The sequence below is a fragment of the Egretta garzetta genome, unplaced genomic scaffold (assembly GCF_000687185.1).
Source record: "Egretta garzetta isolate BGI_Z169 unplaced genomic scaffold, ASM68718v1 scaffold583, whole genome shotgun sequence".
NCBI lineage: Eukaryota > Metazoa > Chordata > Aves > Pelecaniformes > Ardeidae > Egretta > Egretta garzetta.
The window spans coordinates 22,884-45,751 of NW_009259189.1; the positions used below are offsets into that span (position 1 = coordinate 22,884).

The 22,868-nt window shown below is 49.1% G+C and overlaps 2 protein-coding genes across 2 annotated transcripts; one reads left to right on the top strand and one right to left on the bottom strand.

The window, feature by feature from the left end:
- Positions 1–1,959: 1,959 nt before the first annotated feature.
- SLC6A20 (solute carrier family 6 member 20) lies at positions 1,960–15,520 on the top strand. The gene is given in 11 exon segments (XM_009635728.1): positions 1,960–2,258; positions 6,364–6,504; positions 7,220–7,311; positions 7,812–8,033; positions 9,202–9,375; positions 9,744–9,985; positions 10,882–11,044; positions 11,538–11,742; positions 12,956–13,115; positions 14,211–14,376; positions 15,371–15,520. Coding segments are annotated over 11 exon segments (1,836 nt in total). The 5' UTR covers positions 1,960–2,137.
- An 879-nt stretch (positions 15,521–16,399) lies between these two features.
- Positions 16,400–22,783, bottom strand: SNRPD1 (small nuclear ribonucleoprotein D1 polypeptide). Its single transcript, XM_009635729.2, has 4 exons — positions 22,592–22,783; positions 22,305–22,381; positions 19,447–19,638; positions 16,400–16,940 (listed from the first exon to the last, which is right to left on the bottom strand). Exons 2-4 carry the CDS (start codon positions 22,372–22,374, stop codon positions 16,864–16,866), a joined length of 339 nt encoding a protein of 112 aa, XP_009634024.1. The 5' UTR covers positions 22,375–22,381; positions 22,592–22,783; the 3' UTR covers positions 16,400–16,863.
- Positions 22,784–22,868: the final 85 nt, after the last annotated feature.

A 22,868-nucleotide genomic window follows, 5' to 3' on the forward strand; every position in this document is an offset into this window, starting at 1 on the left:
AAGACTGACACTTGTGAGAGCGGCAAGGATTCATTTCATTGTGTCTGAACTCCTGATCTGGCCCGACTCAAGCTGAGGACACCACACTCCCGGCCTGCATAGTCTCCCCAGTCCATTACCGAACTAGTTTGAAATGTAATGGGAAGGAGGTGGAGAGCCAAGGAAATGTTTAACCTGATTATGCTCATCAGTAGCAGTAATCTATTCACACAGAAGCACCCCAAGTGCTAGCGATGTGCTATTTTTTTAAGGCTGTCCTGCTTGCAACTTATTAAATGCTGTACGTTATTTATAAGCACCATTTGCAATAAATTCCACAGGCAGTGATGGACATTTAACTTTTTAATAACTTGCAAAAGCGTTTGTGGTACAGTGAACCTATCTGTAGCTTCCCCATGCGTGTCCTTCAGTTTAATAGCTTATGGACCTAAAATTACCTTGGATTTTTCCTTCCAGCAGAATTCAGGGTTACCCATGAGACCCAGGGCTAGCTGGCACTTTGCAGTTCTGCAGGCAAGGCAAGAACCACAAATCCTTGCAGAAGAGCCACCAGCTCTCCCAAAACTGTACTCTGGGAGGGTTTGGCAAACCTTGATGTTTTCTAATAACAACCTCCAGCAGCGCTAAAGCACGCCGTGAAGAGTGGATTCACTTACGGGAGATGCACGAACCTCCTGCAGTCACTTTTTCTAGCATGCAAAAAAAAGCGGCGTCCCACTTTGTGACTTTGCTACTGCAGGTAGCTGGTCAGCAAGTCCACCAGAGTGTCTGCTGATCTCAACAGCGCTGCATGACGTACTCTGCAGTTTGGGCTCATGCCCAAAGGCCCCGTGGTAGGGGTTCTCACCCGTCCCTGCAGCTGGATGCCTTGGCTCTGCCAGTAACTGATGGGAGGCTGGAACAACAGCACAGCGCTGGCAGGGGAGCGAGTTGCTGGCGCTGGAGGAATGAGACTGACAGCAGCTGAGGAGGTCTTAATTGTAAAATGGACCTGAAAGGTGCCTAGTCCTGGCATCAAAAAACTACATTCAGACAGGGGAAGGAAGGTGAGTCCTTGGACTTGCTCAGCCCCTTTTTATTGCTACAGACACTGCTGATGGCCTCCTTCACTGGGAGACCTGTCTGAAGTGGTTGAGCTCAAAGTGTACCTTGGCAGGGGCCCAAGCACACAGCGTTCACGTTCAGACCTGGAACCTCAGCGTGCGTTCAGACAACCCAGAGGCCTCCTAGGTCCTTCTGCCACCACAATGGGCCAGAGAGATCTTTTCCCAATGGCCTTCATATGTATTTGGTCCCTGCTGCTTAAAAGTATTTTAAACCAGCCAACCCCTCAGTGAAGTTCAGCTGCTGCGGCAGTGGGGTTTGAGCATGAAGGTAAGTGAAAAGGGACCGAGCTGCTTCATGCTCCCACACACGCGCAGAGCACGTAGAGGGAGGGTAGTACTCCCGGAGGGTCAAACCTGAGTGCTGTACTCAAGGCTGCAGCAGGCTGGGCACCTGCATGGCTGATAGGGACTGTTTCAAGGCCACTTCTGGGACTGAGGAGTGTGCTGGGCCGGTTGCGGTGAGCACCAGGGTGCAAGTGACAGGATGCCCAAAGACCCGTTTAGGGCGAGGGACACCGGGAATAAAAGCCAGCTGACAGCCACAAAGCCCAGTCCTAATGGTTTGGGAACCCCTTCCCTGTGCTATCAAATCCGAGCTGGTGCCTCACACACACAAATGCCGCTCTCAGGGAAGAGAGCCCGGTAAGGAAAGAGTTTCCTATTTCCAAAACCAAGCTGCAGCCCCAGTGTTATTTCTTCCCTGTGTCAAGCTGGCATGTGAGCTAGTAAAAATCCCTGGGCTCACATCCTTCCCAGAAATGCCAGTCAAAACCCAAGCAGTTATTCACCCGGAGTACCAATTTTATAGTTCTGTGTGTGTCTATAATCTATTTACCAGCATTCCTACTTCAGTATGTGCCTGTTAATAAGATTAGTAATTAAAAAGCTTGATAGGAATTGGCAAGCCTAGTTCCTCCGCCTTTCCCTCCCCTCCAAGCCGGGCTGGCGTGGAGTCTGAGGCAGGGCTGGCAGAGTACCTGAAGGAGTGAAGGCAGGAAGGCTCTGCTGCAACCTCTGCCTGCAAGTAGGCAATGGAGAAATCCCGGCCGCTATGGGACAATCCCCTGCAGTTTGTTTTCGCCTGCATTTCCTATGCTGTAGGGCTGGGAAATGTGTGGAGGTTCCCATACTTATGCCAGATGTACGGAGGAGGTAAGTGTGGCTTATGTTCCTTGCTTCCCTTGAGGAGGAGTGTGACAAGCTTTAAATCCAAAGGTATGTCCTCCATGCTAAGGCCCTGTCCACCCAGCAGAGCAGGAGGTCGGGCTTTTCGCTGGTGTGCAATCTCTTCTGCTGCTGCTTTATTTCTTTCACATAAGGCTTTTACCTGACAGCTGCCCCGGTACAGCAGCTTTCAGTTCCTAGGAGTGCAGTGCAACGGTGGGAAGGCCCGTGTTCTGTAAAAAGGATGATGGTAGAGTAAGAGATGTAGGTCCATATGGTATTAATTTATTACTTTCTTGCCCCATTGAACCACCCTGAAGGCATCAGAAACTAGTTCAGTTCCTTGATAGTTCACTTGGGAACATACTGAGAAAGGGAAATGCTTATGCTGATTTAATTTAAGGATCAGCTTGTATCATTTCAGCTTGCTGTCACTAATGTGTTGTCTCTTATACAAAGCCTTACTTTAGGAGGTGATAACTTGGCTGCAAATCTGCCTTGAAGTTGGCTGAAACTCCTTAATCGATGGGAGTTCCACAGCTAAAGCCTCCCCATAAGCTTTGAAAACAGGGAATAAATTGGTTTGGGCTCAAAAAAACCCAAAAAGCTCTTTGAAAGTTTATCACTATCCTAGGTCCAAACTGGAGAAAGATGGGCTCTGTATCATGTACCAGCCACAGGTGTTCTTCCTTAGAAATCCAAAGTCAGTTAATTAGATTAATTAAAAAACAGTACTAATAATCTCTTCTAGTATACAGCTAGCACTGGTTAATGACTGTGTTTTGAAGAATCCCTATAGAAAGCCTCTCTTTATAAGACCCCCCAGTTTTATACTGCTTCTTGCGCTGCATCCCTTGACGTAGTGTTGGACCTGTCTCAGCTGTGCATCAAGTGACTCGATGAGCCTCTGCCTCATCTGCTTCTGGTCTGCTTCCGCCTTTTCTTCCTTTCAGGAAGAAACATGCTGAGATGTTTGAGTGCTTTTTGCTTGTTTTGTGTTTGTTTTGTGCTTGTTTTGTTGGCTTGTGGCTTGCTTTCAAATGCACATGTGGTGGTAGGAGTTGGTTCATGCTGGTTGTTGAAAAGCCAGCTCAGTGCTGGGACGGCATCAGAGCTGCTCTGTGGGATCAGGTCAGAAAAATCCAGAAAATACACTGGGTGAAACTGCAGTAGAAGCTAGATGCTGCAGCGGCAGAAGATTTCTTAGATGTTTCAGATAGCAGAAGCGATAAACGTGTGGCAATTCTGGGTGTGTTGCTCTACGCCGATGGTTTTGAGGGTAAGGACTTTGTGTCTGACACTGAACTCTAGCACGAAGCTTAAAATGCAAGTGTCTCTGTAGGCAATTAAACTGCCTGTGATTAGCTCACTAGCAGCCTGTCTTGGCTGACATCCTGAAGGACAGCAAAACTCAGACGCTGGGGTCTTTGCTAGGTTTCTCCTCTTCTTATCAGCCATCAGTTGTGTAGCAGGTGGTGAAAATTCCCTGAAATGTAACCAAAACTGGAACGCTTGATCAACCAGGAAAAAAAGATTTGATAAACCCAAGTATTTTCTGAAAAGTATGTTTTTATAAGAGTAGTTTCTCTACGACTTTAAATTTCCCAGGGGAGAGGCAGCTCTCCCTACTGTGAAACTAAAACTCCTGACAGCAGGCTTTGCTTTTCTTCATTGTTTTTCACTGCCCTCTTAAAAAGGATTCGGTGGCTTCCCAGGGGTCTGCAAAACCCACACAGACAAAACACCATTTCAGGAACTTAAAAGCTGGATACGCCAGGCGCTGGGCTTAGGGGGGATACCAGCAATTGCTCATTTGACACCTTGTTAGGACAAGGGGAAATGGTTTTAAACTAGAACAGGGTAGGTTCAGGCTAGAGGTAAGGAAGAAATTTTTTACAATGAGGGTGGTAAAACACTGGAACAGGTTGCCCAGAGAGGTAGTGGAGGCCCCATCCCTGGAAACATTCAAGGCCAGGTTGGATGGGGCTCTGAGCAATCTGATCTAGTTAGCAGTGTCCCTGCTCACTGCAGGGGGGGTGGACTAGATGACCACTAGTGGTCCCTTCCAACCCTCAACATTCTATGATTCTATGATTCCTTGTGGAAAAGCACAGAGCCAGTCGCTGATGATACTCATAAACAGGGCGTTTGCAGACTTTACATCCTCCTGCCTCTCCATTCATCAGCGCGTTGCTTCCTTCTCCTTGCTCATCTCCGGGGATCTTGACCCGAACCGAGCAAGGGGGCTTCAAACCTCATAAGTGCAGTTTGTCTGTCCGTAAGTGGGCTGGGCCAGGCTGAAATGACACTGGGATGGGTTTACAGCAGGGCTGGTGCTCGGCAGGGCTCAACCCTGAGCGAGGAAGCCCCTGGACAGCAGGAGGGATGCTGGGCAGAGGTGAGGGTACTGCTGGCCAAGCCTGGTGCCTCCACCAGACCCAGGGCATGCTCCACATGTGGTGCCCACTGCAGGGGTCTGGCCTGGGGGCTGGTTTTTGCAACCAGTTGGCACCCTAGGGAGCAACGTTGGGTGTAGATGAGCAGGGAGTTCAGGGGAGATGTGCTGGTCCACAGGGGATGAGGAGCTGGTTCACACAGCTGCCCTCAGTCACTTACATGAGGCGTTTTGGTTTTAGCCTTTAGGAAAAGTAGCATCAGGAGCAAGATCGGCGCGCAAACAAGGCACAGAGCAAGGGGCAGGAGGTGAAGAGAGCAAGCCTGTAGGCACTCCTTCTCCTTGCAAGGTGGCAAAGCCGATGCCAAGCATGTGGCAACGCTGCTGGGAGGGCGGAAAAGCCTTTGCAAAGGGCCTAAGGCTGAGCCCCCCCACAGCACATGGCAAACCTCCCCTCGGTGGCTGCTGGGGCAGCTCGCACCCCACCAGGACAGAGCGGCTGCGGGAGCTCTCGAACCTCCGACGGCTCCCTTGCGGTGCAGGAAGTTATCTAACAGGCCAACAAAGGAGTTGTTAACAACGGCAGAGCCAGGAGGTGGGAAATTAATTCCCAGAATAAACAGGATTATTGCCCAGTGTTTATTTCCAGTTCTTTGCCTCAGTCGCTGCCCGGAGTTCATTCCTCTGCAGCGCTGCACCGAGCCCATTGCGAGGAATGTTAATGCTGCAGATTAAATCCTAAATAAGAGATATTTACGTAAATGTTTTTGGCTTGCTGTAAAAAGGGAAGCAGGAAAGCCTTCACAAAAATCCAGTTTTTGACTCAGTCAGCAGCTCTTTCTAAAGCGAGCCTCAAGTTGAGGACAAGAAGATTTTTTTTTTTTAATTGTTTTTTTTTTCCCCAGCAGAAATTTAAGCCAAAGCGCATCCTGCCCACCCTTTCCTGCTGTTCCTCTTCTGCAGGAGCATCCCTGGGGCTCTCCATGCCAGGGCAGTGGGGACAAGCGGACATGGGCCAGGGGGAGGCCTTGTCCCTCTGTCCCGGGGTCTGCTCCCAGAGGTGGGACACTGAGGGAAAAGCCTTCACCCCTTTAGCTGGCATTTGCGGGCTCAGCATGGGCTTTGGGGGGCAGTTTTTTTGTAGTTTTGGGTTGGTTTTTTTTAAGCCAGGCCAGATTTCATTACATTACTTAGAACTCTATTCAACGCAGGTGTTGCTGTGACTTTTTCATCAAGCGCTTCGGCTCTGCCGCAGCCTGACGCACACAAAGTAAATCTTTCCCTCATCCTCTTTCTCTCATTATCTTTCCCAAGGTTTGGCTGGCGGTTAGTTACCCTTTAACAGCCCCAGCCCCGAACATTGCTCAAACCGCCTGCAAAGCACCTGGGGCAGGCCCGCCGCGCCGGGGTGATGACCGGCACATTTTAACAGCAGAAATCCCAGCACTGCCAAGCGCCCGTGGAAAATTCCCTGCGCCCAGGCGCTCAGTGCCCGCTGGCACCTGGGATGCCACCTGAAATTCCATGAGATGTTCCTCAAGGTTGCGCCGTGCCCTCAGTACACAAGGTGCCCCAATAGGACCCAGCTCCAGCCACCTCCTGGGACACTAATGGGGCAATTCGACCACGAATAGGGCAAACTGGTGTTTATTGTGCTGCTGATCTGCTGAAGGCCGTCTTGTTGGATTTTTCTTGCAGGCGGCTTTTTGATCCCATATTTCATCATGCTGATTGTCGAGGGGATGCCGCTGCTCTACTTGGAGCTGGCCGTGGGGCAGCGCATGCGTCAGGGCAGCATCGGTGCCTGGAAGATGATAAGTCCCTACCTCTGCGGTGTCGGTAGGTTCTCAGTTTGGAACTTTATTTTTAAGTACCTGAGGAAGACAGATGGTTTTTGAATGGAGAGCTTTATCTTTCAGAGCAGAAACCAGGCAGGAGCTGGGGTTTTACTGGGTCTCACCAGGCCGAGCAAAGCGGTTATCCAGATGCCCCACAGCACGTGTTTACCCCATCCCTCGCAGGGCACTGGGGCCAGACCCTGCCTCGCTGTACCAGGTCCCAGGCCACAGAGGTGTGAGTCCCACTGCCCTCAGGCAGACTGCCAAAAATCAGGGTGTGAAGGCCAGTGCTGGAGCTGCCTGCACTGGGCTTTGACCCCAACAGCATCATCCCGAGAAGCTCAACATCGACTGATAAAATGGTGTCTCAATTTCCTACTGCTGCTGCCTACCGTTTACCAGCGGCTGCTCTCAGCTACGTTATTCTGTTATTAGATTACCCCGATAGCCCAAACTAATTCGCTTATGCGCACATTTTATTTTTAATGATACATTGAATATTCATCCCCCTCAGGGGCTAAAGTATAAAATCCAATATGGAACAGCCCGGTTGGGAGGAGGAGGCGGCTGCACCGGTGGGGTCATGCCCTGTGCACGGGGCTGTGCAGAGGCAAATCCTCCCCCCCCCGCTGGCTGCAGCGCCCCCTGGGGTGTTACGGGGCCCTGGGTGTTTCGGGGTTTCACCACTGACCGAGCGCCTCTGTCCATGCCCGCAGGCGTTGCCAGCGTCGTCGTCTCCTTCTTCCTCTCCATGTACTACAACGTGATAAACGCCTGGGCCTTCTGGTACCTCTTCCACTCCTTCCAGGTGTGTGGGTGCCCGGCGGCACAGCTTGGCCCTGCCACAGTGGTTCATGGTGGCTTTGCATTGGTGCTGGGCAACGTCCAGCACCATCGTCAGCTGGGGGACACCGAAAGCTCCAGAAACCATCCCAGGGCTTTTCTCGGGGGGGGGGGAAAAAACTCGAGGCAGTGGTGTCTCTCTCTGGGGGCTCCCCAAGGGCATCAGGGTGTCTTCTCTCCACGAAATGCAGGTTGAGGCCAGTCCCATGATGCCTTTGTGGCCACGGTGTCCTGCACCCTGGGGTGGGCCTGTCCAAAGGCAGAGGAGACGGTCAGCCCTGGGGGAGAAGATCGGGAGGGTTGTCCCCAGGGGAGAGGGTCGGGACCAAGGGAGAGGGTCAGCCCCAATGCAATGCAGGGACAAGCAAGCCCTGGACAGAAAGCTCCCCTTGCCTTCACCCCCCCGGGCTCTCCCCACCAGGCTGACAGTGGGCGCTTGCCCCGCTCCCCTCCCCTCCCTCGCAGGACCCCCTGCCCTGGGCCACCTGCCCCCTGAACAGCAACCGCACCGGCTACGAGGAGGAATGCGAGAAGACGTCGTCCACCCAGTACTTCTGGTACCGGCAGACCCTCAACATCTCTCCGTCGCTGGAGGCCAGCGGGAGCGGGCCGGGGGAGGAGGCGCCCTGCCCGACCCCGCCTCTCCCCAGCAGCAGCCGTCCCCTCTGCCTTGTGCTGACCTGCTAGGTTTGCAACAGAAAAGGGCTCAGCCAAAACCACTGAGTGATATTAAAAAAACCAAACCAAACCAAAACAAAAACACCCCAGAAAATTCCCTTTAAATGCAGACAGCTCTGCTGCAAAACCAGCCGCCAAGCTGCTGGCCTTGAGGAAAGCCGCTCGTCATGGCAGAGCCATGTCAGGAGATGCCTGTTCCTCAGTCTTTGCAAGGAAAAAAAAGACATTTACCGCACATTTGCGCTCACTTTTCATTCCCAGCAGAAGTTATGAGGAAGCAGGGAAAAAGAGCGCGGTCCCGGCTGAGACTGCGCTAAGCAGCCAGCTGAGGGCTGTAATCCCCAAATCGTATTAGCCGGGCGCAGAAAGCCAACAGACTGTAAACCAAGAATAACCTCTTAAACTTGCTGCAGCTGGCTCTGTGGGCAAAAAGGAAACACATGGATAGCCAAGGCACATTGAAAGCGCATCGTCAGGGCCGGGTCTCATCAGGGGGAGCAGAGGGGGCCTCCCCGGCACCCCCGTGCATGGGAAGCAGGCTGTGCCGCTGGGGACGGTGAAGCTGCTGCGTTTCCAGGTGTGCAGCGGGAAAGGCAGATGCCCGCTGGCAGCGCAGACAGGCGCAGCTCAGAGGAATATTTGGTAATGGCCCATCTGCGGCTCTTCCCAAGAGCTTGGGAAGGCCTGTTTTTGGTGAGTTAGTGTTTGTGTAAGTTTCTGGATGAACCATTGGAATACACCTCCCTTTTTTTTTTTTTTTTTTTTTTTTTTCTTTTTGTGTGTGGCTCTTTCCAACATGGAGATTGAATCTGAATGTTTAAACTCAGGGTTCTGCTCAAAAGCTTATGGAAGACAACTGAAAGATTTAATTCCCTCCCCCACCTGGGTTACATTAAGCTAAAGTCTCTTTCACATCTGAATTAAAATATTTTCAGTCAAGTTTGATTTTTGGCCTTTTATGAGGCCTGCTCACCTTCCTCCTAGAGCGGATGCTCTTTGCCTAATGCATTGACAGGCTGGTGGGAGCATTAGCACAGGGTCCTTATTATTAATAAAAACTTGTTTCCCTAAAGCCTAAATCTAAAGTCAGATTTACCTGAAAATATTTGTTTGACGATTAATCCAAGGTAACAAATACTTTACATAAAGCATTTCCATTGTTGTAATTGGGAAAAAGCTGATCTATTACTGCCAGTCTCGCGTATTCTTTAGGCCAAGGTCTTTCCCCTCTGTCCCCCAGGTGGTCTATGTAACAGCTTCTTTGCCATACTGCGTTCTCATCATATACCTCATCAGAGGATTAACACTTCATGGAGCTGTGAATGGGCTCATCTACATGTTCACACCAAAGGTACGGAAAAATTGTACCGAATTCTTCACAAAATGTTAATTAGTTACCAAACACGTAGAATTTTTTAAAACGTGGTGATGCTCCTTTTCCTTTTACTGAATTTTTGCAGCAGTAGCTCAGGTTAGGCAGCTGGGAATCCTGGCTGGGACCGGCTGGAGGCTCTTCTGCCATGGTGCCTGTAAGCTGCTTGCTTTCTCCTGCAGGCAAAGACCTGCCCGTTAACATAACCCCTAGCGTATTACATCTAGACTGAGCAGTAACCCTGCCCACAAAACACCCCAAGCTAAAATGGGTGGAAGGCTGGAAGGGGCAGTGCTGGCCATCCGTGCGCGGCTTCACGCTCCTGCTCTCCCCGTCCGGTTTTGCAGCTGGAGCAGCTGTCGAACCCCAAGGCGTGGATCAGCGCCGCCACGCAGATCTTCTTCTCTCTCTGCCTGGGCTTTGGCAGCCTCATCGCATTCGCCAGCTACAACGAGCCCAGCAACAACTGCGAGAGGCACGCCATCATCGTCTCGCTGATCAACAGCGCCACGTCCATATTTGCCAGCATCGTCACTTTCTCCATCTACGGCTTCAAGGCGACGTTTAACTACGAAAGCTGTATAAACAGGTAAGAGCCTGGTGTTTCGCCTGCTCTCCACCACAAGCTGTTCCTGGGAAGGGGAGGGGAGGGGAATATGTAACAGCGCGTGGTGCTGCCCCGAGCCCAGCCCTGATACTGCTCTGATAAAGCTAATGGTGCGATCTAACGCGATGAGGGCCGAGATGAAAGGTCAGAGCTGGTGTGGCTTTTGACACCCGGGTGCCGCTTCCAGGCACAGGCTGGGACGAGAGGATGAGTTTGCCTGGGTGAGTCACGGTGGCAATTTCCCCTGCACCCCGGTCCCAGCACGTTCTTTGCTGGGGCGGGGGCGGAGCTGCTTAATAAAATGCAGTGATGCTCAGAGCCCCCCTTTAAGGCTAAGCCCGGTGCCGGGAGCTCAGCTCTGGAGGTGCCCAGCAGCCTGCGGGATCGTGCGCCGCGGCAGCAAGCTCGCGTGCGGTCCCTGGCACAGGGCCCACGGCAGTTACACTTTTACTCATGTTTTTTACAGCTTTCAATGTATCTGCTGATCAGAGAGGAAACCAAGCTGCTAGACCCTGCTCCTTGCCAAAAGGCTCGTTAAATTGGTGGGGGTGTGGACGTGGGACCAGAGGGCAAAGGGGAAGAGACACCAGCTGGCACTGGCCAGCACCCAAAATATCTGCTGGCTTCCTCCCGGGTGCCTGAGAGCAGCAGCCCAGGTGCAGGAGCTCCTGCCTCCAAAGCAGAGATGAGCACGAGGCTGCCGGCATCCCAGCACTGCACTGGAAGTGCCACGGCCACAGCTCCCACATGGGGAGACCGGAGCCCTGGGGCTGGCAGAGCACCCCTGCATGGGGGGCGATGGAGAAGGGGATGGGGTACAAAACCAGCATCAGTTTTGTACCTTGGCCTGAAAGATCAATTCCAATAATCTTTCCCAGGGTGATCCTGCTGCTGATGAATGCTTTCGACCTGGAGGAAGGCTCTTTGACAGCAGACAACCTCAACGAGATGAAAGACTACCTCATGGCCACCCACCCGCACCAGTACGAGCAGTTAGCGCCGCAGCTTAAAAACTGCAGCTTGGAAGCTGAACTGGACACGGTGAGTGGCCGCTTTGTGCTGGTCCCTTTGTCTTCCCTCGTGCCTTTCCTCGCACCGAACCCAGGCAGCCCCTCAGCCCCATGCAGGCACATCCATGCCCCCCAGGAGCTGCCTGGCCAGGGGCTGCAGTGGGGTTCATTTCTGTACCTCGGGATGGGGCGGGGGGGCACCGGCTCAGCCCGGCCAGGGGCTCGCCTGGCTCCTCAGCAGCTGAACCGTGCGGCAATGCAGCTGGACTGCTGGCTCCAGCGGTGGGATGGGGCAGGTCACAAAGGTATGGGGCAAACATTTCTGCTACGAGCGCGACTATGCCAGCTTCTATCCAGTCTGAATAAATCAGTGATGATCTCATCTGCTTCCGCTGCGCAGAACTGCCGTCACGAGTGTATTTTGTCATTGTGGAGGGTCAGCCTCATATGTCTCTACTTTTATGTCCCTTTATCGAGCTGAGGAGCTGCCTGTAACTCACTTTTCCCCCGCTCCTCGCCGGCAGGCTGTCCAGGGGACGGGACTGGCATTTATAGTCTATTCTGAAGCGATTAAAAACATGGAGGTGCCCCAGCTGTACTCCGTGCTCTACTTCGTCATGCTGCTGATGCTGGGCATCGGCAGCATTTTGGGAAACACTGCTGCTATCCTCACGCCGCTGACCGACAGCAGGGTCATTGCTGCCCGATTCCCCAAGGAGGTGATCTCAGGTAAGCACCTGCCGTGAACAGCATTGGGCCGTGCAGGGGGGGGAGCACGTGTGTGCAAAAGTGTTGGTGTCCTGCAGGGCAGCAGACACGTCAAGATACCCATGGTGTGTGGCTCTTCGGTTTGCGTCACTGGTATCCCGGCTGCGAACCAGCTCAGTCTTTGGCCAAAAGTGATAGGCGCTCCTCTTCGGGCATGGAAATCGATTGTCCCAGCTTAAAACCTGTTTTAACTGGATGCCCAGCGGTAACAGCAGAGGCCGTGCACACCCACACGCGCGCGTGTGCGTGACAAGGCTACAGCCAAGACTTGGTTGTCGTGACCCTGCTGGGATGATGGGCTGTGACTGTGCAGCTCTAAGGAGCGGCAGTTTAAGGATACACCAGCATGGTCGCACGCACACAGAGACAGGCCTTTTCCAAAGGGGGGAAAAAAATTATCTCTCCCCTCCGAGAAAGCTGCCACCCCTTGACAGGAATCAGTAGAAATCCCACCAGGGTTTTGGTCCCAAGACCTATGACTTGGAAAAACCTAGGACCTAGGGAAAAGTTCTTCACCGAAAGGGTTGTCAGGCTCTGGAATGGGCTGCCCAGGGAGGTGGTTGAGTCCTCATCCCTGGAGGTATTTAAAAGAAGGACAGATGAGGTGCTTAGGGACATGGTTTAGTGGTGGGATGGCAGGGTTAGGTTAAAGGCTGGACTCGATGATCTCAAAGGTCTTCTCCAACCAAAGTGATTCTATGATTCAGGAAGGGCCGTGGGGCGCTTGTCATCTCTCAAAAACATCAGCACAAGAGGCAACCGAAGGTAACGGTCACTTTTCCAAAGGGGGGAAAAAAATTATCTCTCCCCTCCGAGAAAGCTGCCACCCCTTGACAGGAATCAGTAGAAATCCCACCAGGGTTTTGGTCCCAAGACCTATGACTTGGAAAAACCTAGGACCTAGGGAAAAGTTCTTCACCGAAAGGGTTGTCAGGCTCTGGAATGGTCTGCCCAGGGAGGTGGTAGAGTCCTCATCCCTGGAGGTATTTAAAAGAAGGTAGATGAGGTGCTTAGGGACATGGTTTAGTGGTGGGATGGCAGGGTTAGGTTAAAGGCTGGACTCGATGATCTCAAAGGTCTTCTCCAACCAAAGTGATTCTATGATTCTATGACATTTCCCCCATGCAAGCAGATTTCCAGGTGTAAGAGCACTGTCCCTGTTTTACCCACACAGGGTTTGTGTGTTTCATTAACTGCGTGATTGGCCTGATCTTCACCATGGAGGCTGGAAATTATTGGTTTGACATATTCAACGACTACGCAGCCACCCTCTCGCTGCTGCTCATCGTGCTGGTAGAAACCATTGCCGTGTGTTACATCTACGGGATAAGAAGGTAAAAGCTTGAACCCTCCTTTCTTCGTAGCAGGGGATAGCAGGGGTGTGGCTGCTGGCCGAGATACACAGGGCCAAGAATAAAAATACCACCTCGAGCTAAATTTTTCTCCTATGCTATGGTGTCAGCAAGGCAATGGGGTCTCCCCTGCCCAGCAGACCCCTTCCAGGGTTCAGGGGTTCGGGGCTGCATGGGGGCAGGGCTGGGCTGACACCCTCCCTGCAGGCAGGGGAGCACTAATGAGCCATACACGCTGCTCCCTGCTCTCCTCTTCGGTCTCAAGAGCACCTTCTGCCGAAACGCTGCTGCTCCTTTCACAGCGATTCAGCGTGAGCACAACGGTGCCAGCAGAGCCTGGTTTCAGACCTTGCACATCGCTGGTCTCCCAAGCCGCCCCTTGTGGGGGCCCTTTTACCTTGTGGGTAAAAGCAAGATTCGGCATCAGGGAAGGTTTCACGCAGCAGAGGAGTTTGCACTCAGGGCGTCTAAAAGGAAAAGGCTTCAGTGTTTGCTTCGTGGGGCCGCTGGCGCAGTACCTGTGCAGGCGCCAACATGGGCGTTACCTCCTCGATGAGCTCACAGCCTTCGAGTCAGATCCGGGTTTCCTGCCTGATTTGAGGTGTCACCCCCGGCACTCGTACGTCCTCAGAGACAGCTGAGTAACAGCGGTGAGAACAACTCGACTACACAAAAACGCGCAGGGTGTTCTCCACGTTACTTAAGCATAATCGCTTTTCTCCGTCAGCTTACACCGACGACGGTCTGAACGTACTTACACTCCAGGCAGAATTTTTTTGGGACTTTGCTGTACCTCTTCCTAGCAACAATTCCCCAGTCTGGGATTCTCACAGAAGCCCTGCTTTTTTATTTCAACCTCACTGTATCAATCACCCTGGTGATCCATTTCTTCAGCCGATACCTCCCTGCTCATTACTCTTCTGGTCAACTATACTCCCCCTTCCCATCTCGCATATTTAATTCTGTAGGTGGTTTTGAAGTAACTCAGATCAAGGTATCGATCGCGCCCATGCAGCTGTTGTCAAAAATATGTTGGTGTTTGTTTGTGGGTTTTTTTTTTTTTTTTTTAAAACACAGATTTGAGAAAGACCTTCACACCATGATTGGACGCAAGCCAAACTGGTACTGGAAAATCATGTGGGCTTTTGCTAGCCCTTTGCTAATTGTAAGCCTATTTATATTTTACCTCACCGACTATATCCTCACAGGAACACTGCAATACCAAGCATGGGATGCCACACAGGTAAAATAGTTCTGGTTTGTGGGTTTTTTTTATTTGCTTTTTTTTTTTTTTTTAAACTGTCCTTAATTCCTGCAAGGACACAGCCTTTCTTCTTCAGTACATCATTCCAGACAACCACCTTCTGAAAGCTTGCAGCTGAAGTCAGGGAAACCCCTTAATTTTGTGGCAAGGGAAAACGTGACCTAGTGTGACAATAATGTTCTGTAAAATGGGAGTAATTTTCCACCACAATTCTTAATCAATCCCTTCAAAAGGTAAAATTTTATTCATTTTGAGTGAAGACCCACATAGCATCTTAAAAAAAATACTCTTTGAACAGAAACATGACTTTCTGGGTGTAGTATTTTGAAGAAAAATAGTGGTATTTTAACAGAACTGAGCTGCTGCTGGAATAAGTAGTTTTCATAGAACCAGCGTGGTTTATGAAAACCAGAGTGGTTTCGTAATTACCACATACAGTTTTCTTCATGGGCAAAACGCTTTTGTACAAAACGCTGAACTGTGTATTTACCACAGAGGAATTACTACTGGATAAGTAATCACCGGTTTCGTAACCTTTTGTGGAAAGGTTCCTAGCACACAGAAACAAATTACACCCAGTGTTTTCATGTCTTCACCGATTTGGGCGGCGTGGCAGGCCTGGCCTGTTGACTGGGTGTCAGCATGAGCCCACAGGCTCCAGGGGAGGAAGGTGGCGACCTGACAGGGGTCAGGGCTGAGCCACCTCATTAAGAAATGCGAATCAAGCCAAATTCTGCTCTTTACCAAAGCTTGCAAAAGTTTTCCCCAATATTTTTGCCAGCAGCTCTGTTCTCGTCAATTTTAAGCTTGTACGGTTGGACAAAGCAGGGCAGGGAGGAGAGTCGTGGGCTGCTGCAGCCTGCGAGTGCTTCTTGGCCGTCCCGTTTACACAGACAGCTTTGCTCCGGACCCGGCTCCAGGACACTGAAAACCACAGATCCCGCAGCCCCAACGCTGCTTCTCTCCCTTGCAGGGGCAGCTGGTGACGAAGGATTACCCAGGCTACGCCCTGGCAGTGATCGGGCTGCTGGTGGCGGCGTCCACCCTGTGCATACCCCTGGGGGCACTAGTAACTTTCGTAAGGAAGAGACTGAAGAGGGAAAGCGTTTCCACCCTTGCATGAGAGCTGACAGCTGGATCGAGGAAGACCTCACCCCCACTGCCAGTGACCGGGCGCTTCTGGAAGACAGCAGCAACCATTACTTGTAGCAGCTATTTATAGAGTTGAGGATCGTGGGTGCTATATTGACCAAAAAGTGCTCTTAGAAGGTTCCACAATGGTTTGGGGAAACAAACAAACAGCTCGTCTGTAATAAGATGAAGCTTTAAAATGGCCTCTGTAAGAGAGGGAAGAACAGAAGAGCAGCTCACAAAATGCTAGCTAGCACGAATCAGCCCGCCAATCCACTCGTTACACAGTAGGTAATTCTTTTCCACTCTGCTGTAGCACTGCCTATGTGGAAACATGAGCGACCAACTAAGCATGCTCCTGCCCCAAAGTACCAGGAACTGCCCTTTCCCTTCAAGAAACCCACGCTTAAGCACGCACGCTATTTGAAATGACATCTGTATTTCATCAACAGATGAAACTGTTGAAATCTTGCAATGAAATGAGATGATCCCTTTCTTACATGGGAGAAAGTCAGTAGGATGGCGTTCAAGGTAAATGTGGTGAAGACCACTTCTTTTATTCTTGTATCCAGCAAAGTAATTTATATATATATATATATATGAAGTGCAGAAGTTCTCTCATCTCCAGAAGAAGTAAACTTCCAATTCCAGTATGTAATTGTGCACTGTGCTGTACTTCGTATTTTCTAGGGATGCGCTGTAAGTACACTAGAAGAAATCTAAGCCCCACCCAAACAAAAGTATGCCGTAGAAGCAGCTGTGACAAAGTTCATATCCAGGTATACTTTAATCATGAGATGTAACAATCCAGCAGTTCCACAGAACCGGTTCATTTCCCTAGGTGAACGTTTTTATAAAGAAAGTAACATGTTTAAATTGTAAGCTTCATCTAATAGAAAACAGTAAAATTCCATCTATGAACTCTGAAGAGGTCACTCTGCAGGAAAGACATTAGCGACACACTCATGGGATGAGGGTTCTTAATATAGCATCTTAACTACATAACCATTAGAAGGCAGCAAATGTCTTAATTTCAAACAGACATTGTTAAAGCACACCGACACAAGTCTCTTGCTCTGGGGCAAAAAGCAAGAGGCAACTGTACAGCCTTCACGGGCAGGTGGAATCTTGACACAGACAACCAGCACCAACAAGACACACTTAGCCTGCAACAGCCTCTAGAAATAGGACAGGCCTCCCTCCCCAGCCTTCACCAGCAAAGGAAAGACAACTTTTTCACATTTCAGTTTATTAAAAATGGATACCATAAACAAGACCTGTACAAAAAAATATCCAAAATTGCCCAGAATTTGGTAACAGTTGCATGGTGAGAAGTTATCGTCTTGGGCCCCCTCTTCCTCTTCCACGACCTCGGCCTCTCCCACGGCCTCTGCCACGGCCTCTGCCAGCAACTTAGCAGGTGAAACAAAAAGGATAAATCAAGTGAGAGACAGGAATACTTTCCTTTTGATTAAAACACTCTGCATCAAGCAAAAATAACATCACGTCTCATCACAGGGAAACAGTAAGTCAGACACCAAGTCTGTTACTTCTCAGTAAGTTTCAGACAATATTTTCACCTTTTGTGTGAGGTTTTACAGTACACAGCTTCCACAGACTACTGGCTGGCTGTGGCTTCACTGCAGGAAACAAGGGGATACAACAGCAGGCTGCTCCCAAATGCTAGGGTAAGTCTAACAGAGAACTATGATTCCTCTCCTTTTTTTTTTTTTTGATAACATCGAGTTTGTCAGGTACCAGAAAAAGCATATGCAAGACAGAGTATTTTGTTTACTATTCACTACAGCAGAAAAGGTTGGAGGTTTTTTTGGCCACAGCTCACGTTGCAGTTTAAAGTGCGCTGCTAAAGGGAAAAAGTGAGTTTTAGCACACTGTGAGATGCCCAAGCTTGCCCGTTCTCAGGCGCCATGTGACAGGGCAGCATTTTGAAAGGATCCCCAAACCAAGTAGCTCTTCATGTTTTCAGTGATGCCTCTGCCAATTTCAAATGTGATTCTCAGGCCAAGGCCTTGGCTGTGTGCTCCTTACATACTGCTATTTAATGGTAAAGGGAAGACAGAATCGCAGAATTATTCAGGCCCCAAGCAACTGCTGGATGTCACGATCTATATGGTGATAGTATATCATCTCACCCCTTTTGCCTAAAGAAATACGATCTCCCCTCTCAGGTTGCAAGGCCACCCTACAGGCTTTTGAAATTACTGGTTAATTTCCAACAAGTTCATCAGTGTAAGGCTTGAAAAGATACCCAGGAACTTAAAATTCTGTGGAAGTGGGCGGCCGGGCAAGAGAGAGACACAGTATATAGCTCCCACAGCCAAGCTGCAGGCTGTAACAGTTACTCTGTTCCATCTGCGGGCAGGCAGGTTAGAAACGCAGCAAAGATGGAAAGAGCAGAGGCAGGGGCCAGATCTGTGAGAAGGAAGGTGTCACTTGTCTTGCTGGTCATGGTCTGACTCCTCGTAAAACACACAGAAGCATCAACACCTGCCTAAATGATTACAGCACCTACACGCACCAGCAGACAGTTGCGCTCACCAAGCGCCAGCGGGCTCAGGCCCCAGGCACACGTGGCCACATGTGTCCCTCAGCCAGCATCCTGCCTTCCACCACTTCGTTTGCCAAGAACAGGCAGCACCCTACAAGCTTCTGAAGCCCAAGGGCATTTACAGGTGAAGGGAAAGCACAGCACAACGCAGCTGCAGTCTGAGAGCACTTCAGTACAGTGAAGCTGCAAGGAGTATTAAACGGAGGTAAACAGCCCCATTACAGCTCCTTTTCTTTCTTCAAAGTTAAAAAGAGTGACATTCTTGTTCACATCACATCGTGAGGCTCAGAAAAAAAAGTCATCCAACCACACTCCAATTTCTCCATGTGGTCAGGTTATTGCTGATGGACATGAGAGGAGCAGAACACTTTCAGGTGCTTTATCCTTATTCTATATAAAGACAGCAGCCACAACGCTGGCACTTCATGACTCACACACCTGAGGGTTCCTTGTACCACTTAGGTAAGGCAAGCACACCAATTCGTAACATACACATGGATCAAAGACCACAGATCCAAATACGTACATGCTAATTACAGGAGAAATAGCATGACGTTATTTTAGAGCACAATTAGTTTTCACTTAAAACTTATTGTTTTTAAAACACACAGATTAACCGCTAGGCAAAATATATACTGCCTGAGGACAACTTATGGGTTTGCTGGATATTAATCTTTAATAGTGCAGATTAAAACTGAATTACTCTCTGTACTGTTAGGCTTCTAAGGAAAAGGTTTTTCTTCAACAATCATTTGGAAAAATAAAATTTAAAAAAAAAAGGTTCCAGGAAGAACGCAGAGCAGAACACTACCGGGAGCCAAAGCTAGGGATAAAGATAACGGCTCATCAGAACATGGCCTCCCTCAGATTCTCAAGTCTCTCAAATTCAGTTCTCTGACAGATTATCCACTACCAAGTGAGATTTCAGTGAAGCATTCAGCCCTGTTCAAGAGGCTGTTCTGTACTTTCTTGTTAGACTATGTGAAGTTCCCAATGCAAACTGGGGAAACACAGCAGACATTCAGAGAAGGGGGAATGTGAATCTCTTTGGTGTCAATTCTGAGACCAATAGGCTAAGATTTGCTCAAGCTTAAAAAACATTTACGTTTTTAAAAAAAAAAAAAAAAGTATGAAAAGCCATATACATAATTTCACAGGGAAGAAAGCTCTACGGATGCTAAGAAGGTGGGCAAGGCAGCCTTAGCCAGTTCAGTATCAAACCCTCCAAGATGAAAGAACTAGCTGCCGAATGCAGATATTAAGACACTCAAATCCGATGGCTCCAGATTCAGACCACTAAAACGCACACAAAGGCAGAACAAACACAGACTGGGAAAGCACAAACTAACCTGCTTCTCTTTTCTTGGACTTGACTTTCGGTTCAACATCCACAAGCAAAGTATCCAGCGGCAAACTGTCTGGCAGAATGAAGTATCGGATGTTATTCCCTCGAATACTCAGCGTCTCCAGCTGTACGGGTTCTCTGTTCTTCAGTGTCATTTTCACTGCTTTGAGATGCGTATTCATACTGACATCCACCCCTGAAACAACACAAGTCTAATTTCAGGGATGAACGCCCATAAGATGGTCCACTGTTGGCTATTTTTAAGTACACACATGCTTCAGATTTATCCTGTTCATTAACACCTGCTTCTGCCATTCATTAATTAAGCCCCTACATGTCTTTTTCTCTCTTAAATTATGCTTACTAATTTACCAATTGCTGCCTTCAACACCTCGTTGCTAGAGATCTTTATCTTGGTCTTAGCAACAGCCATAACAATTTTGTAAATGGTTAAAACAATTCCTCTAAATAACAAATAAACTGCTGCTTATTACACAAGTCCAACATCACTCTTTTGACTCTTTTAAAAAGCAGCAAAACAAACCTTTGAGGAGGGAAAGTAACCTGATCACTTCCTCTTTCTGTAAGCCTTAGAAAAAGTCCAACTGCCAAAGAAGCATTTCTTTTCTGATCAAATACATCCAATACTAGTACGGTATCTTCTATGAAATGACGTAAAATACACTACTGCAAGGAACAGTCATTGTGGTTACAAACTCCACAAAAAACCAGTACGTAAAAATTGTACGGAATCAGTACTGTGCCCACTACGCAGTGCTAAGCATAATCTGACACTAGAAAAAAAAATCTCAGTCGAGTGCATGTACTGAATAACAGCCCTGCAAAGCACTGAAAAGCACCCTGTATTAATTTTTATTTTGCACATCGCAAATCTTGCATGGTATTTGATCTCAAACTATGAAGAGCAAAATGAGAGTAACTTTTTCTGATCAAAAATTTAGGCGAGATGGAAACTAGTTTACAAACACCTGCTAATTCAGTAACAGGGCCACCCACACGAGCAAAATCCTTTGTGTGTTCAAAGTTCTGTACAAACGACCCTTTGTGGTAAAAATAATTACTGTCTTATTTCATAAACACAGAAAGACAAACTGTAAGGTATCTTACTGAGGTAAATAATATAAATGAGTAGCAGGCCAGAACCAGAAGAACCACTGTGCTGCACTTAATTCCGTATATTTTTCTTACTTCTAGATTTTATGCAGCTCTCCGACACCTTCGCTCCACCTGACCTGCCCCCTTAGTTTGTGTAACACGTGCATTACGTGGCACCTGCCCCTGCAGCACGCCTGCTCTGGCAAACGACACCCTGGGGAGGAAGAGGAGATTGTGCAATTTGCAGACAGGACAGCGATTACAAACATAGTTCACGCACTGGCGTAAAGGGAAGACTGTCATTTTAGAAATACGGATTGCAAAGTTTTTACAGGTTCTTAGCAGAAAAGGAGAGAGACTTTGCTCAAGAATTAAGCCTGCAAGAGCACTGAGGTCAGGAGACAAGCAATTCGTTTGCCTCCTACCTAGCTGGGTTCAATAGAGCATGCTGCAATCAGATACCAGGGTGGTGCATTCAAGTCTAATCAAAGCTGATGGATCCAGCTGCAATATGATGCCAGTTTTTAACTGCCAAATCTCAGCAGATTGCTACTGGCCAAAAAAGCACCTAAGCAATCCCCTGGAATACAACTCTGCCAATTTTGAACTGCAATTTTTTTTTTTTTAACGGTGTCTGGGCAGAATAGCTTCTAAAAGTAGCCTGGGGTGAGTGCAGGAAAGGAGATCAAGCACATTCATCAACCTAACTGTAAGGGTTTGCTTCATTCAATAGGATGTGCCCCACCTACAGACCTGATCTTCTCTAAAGTAATGCCAATGTGCACGTTCTCAGAACAGTATCCCTCAATAATATTATTAAAGCAAACAAAATATTCTGCGCATTTTGCAATAGATGCAAGAACCCTATAATGAACCATCATGGCCTTTTCCTGCAAGCATCAGCTCAGTGATAAAGCAGCACCTGCTAGGCAGCATCACCCAAAAACTTACAGGACAGAACGTTGGCAACAGCAGGGGACCAGATTCTTGACACCAGGATTCCTTTTTGCCCTGTACCCCCCCCATCAAGCTACGTGTTTTCAAATCAGTTTCATGACATCAAGCACACGCAAAGATGCGTTTCCGTAGAAGTTCACCTTAGCCAGAGCTAAAACACACGCAGCAGAAGTTATGAATTCTGAAGATTAAAATTACCTACACACGAAGTTTAACCAATTTAAGACCATATCAACATTTAACATTTGCCACTTATCTGTACTACTATTAGAAGTCCCCCCTCTTCTGGCCGTACAGCTGTACCATTTTTACGTAACTACAACTTATTACAATTCCACAAATGAGAAGTCAGATGTACTAAAACATCTTATAAAAATTTAGCTGTATATCCGCCACCAGTTTGATACAGTAGTAAAACTACCTCACCAGGGTTATCGTGCTGCTAAAATCCTAAGAGAACACCATGCTTACACCAGCTTTGCCAACGGTTTGGAAGTTTACTTCCTTCACCCCCAAGCCCGTTTGTAAGCAAAGCCCACAGTCAGGCTCAGAGGCTCCCAGAATTACAGCGAATTTACAGCCTCCCAGCAACTTCCGCAAACATCCAGGCTCTTCCATAACAAACACACCTTAAGCCTGCACATACAGCTGTGAGTTAAAAGGAACATCTCCTGGGTCTTAGGGAGAAGGTCCCCACAAGAGGGAGTACAAAACAAAAGAGCTCAGCCCAAACCACGGCTGCCAACTGTTAGCAGAAAGGTAACGGGCAATACTTTGCTGCCGCCATACCTGTGATAGTTCCATGCACCTGCGTCCCATTCTTCAGTTCAATGGTCACAGTTTCATGGCTCAGCTTCATTAGAAACCTAGAAATTAAAAAAAAAAAAAAATTGTCCACTCCCACATAAAGCCTTACACGATTTCCTGATACAGAAAACCAATAGGCATCGAGTATCCAGACACATCTCCAGCTCCCAAAGACAGCGTTCCCACAGCTCACGGATTCCACTGAAGACGTTTAGCAAAGAATCACACGAGAGCAAGATACAAAAACCCGAACGGACCCCACGTCCCACCTAACCCCCGGGAGCTGGGTCGCCTGACTGACACTGCTGATCCCTGCTTCCGGGCCAAACGGTCACCATGGTACAAAGGACACGCTTTAAAGCTCGTTGACACCTCAGGAAGGCTAACTCTAACCAGATCTGGGTTTTTCCCGCCAAAACGGTGGTTTTACTGAGGAACCTACGCAGCTCGGGCTCCAGGAGCCCCCCAGCCCCTTGCCGCACAGCTGGGCCCGGACAAGGCCCAGGCAGCGGTACGGGAGCGCAGGGCCCCCCGCGCCACCGGCAG

What these genes read in the sequence shown, in the direction of transcription:
- SNRPD1 (XM_009635729.2), bottom strand. Translation starts at nt 22,374, where the DNA reads ATGAAGCTGAGCCATGAAACTGTGACCATTGAACTGAAGAATGGGACG. An exon ending in GGTGCATGGAACTATCACAG is followed by an intron (nt 19,639 to 22,304) that starts GTATGGCGGCAG and finishes GTGTTGTTTCAG; the next exon opens with GGGTGGATGTCAGTATGAAT. An exon ending in GTCCAAGAAAAGAGAAGCAG is followed by an intron (nt 16,941 to 19,446) that starts GTTAGTTTGTGC and finishes TCACCTGCTAAG; the next exon opens with TTGCTGGCAGAGGCCGTGGC.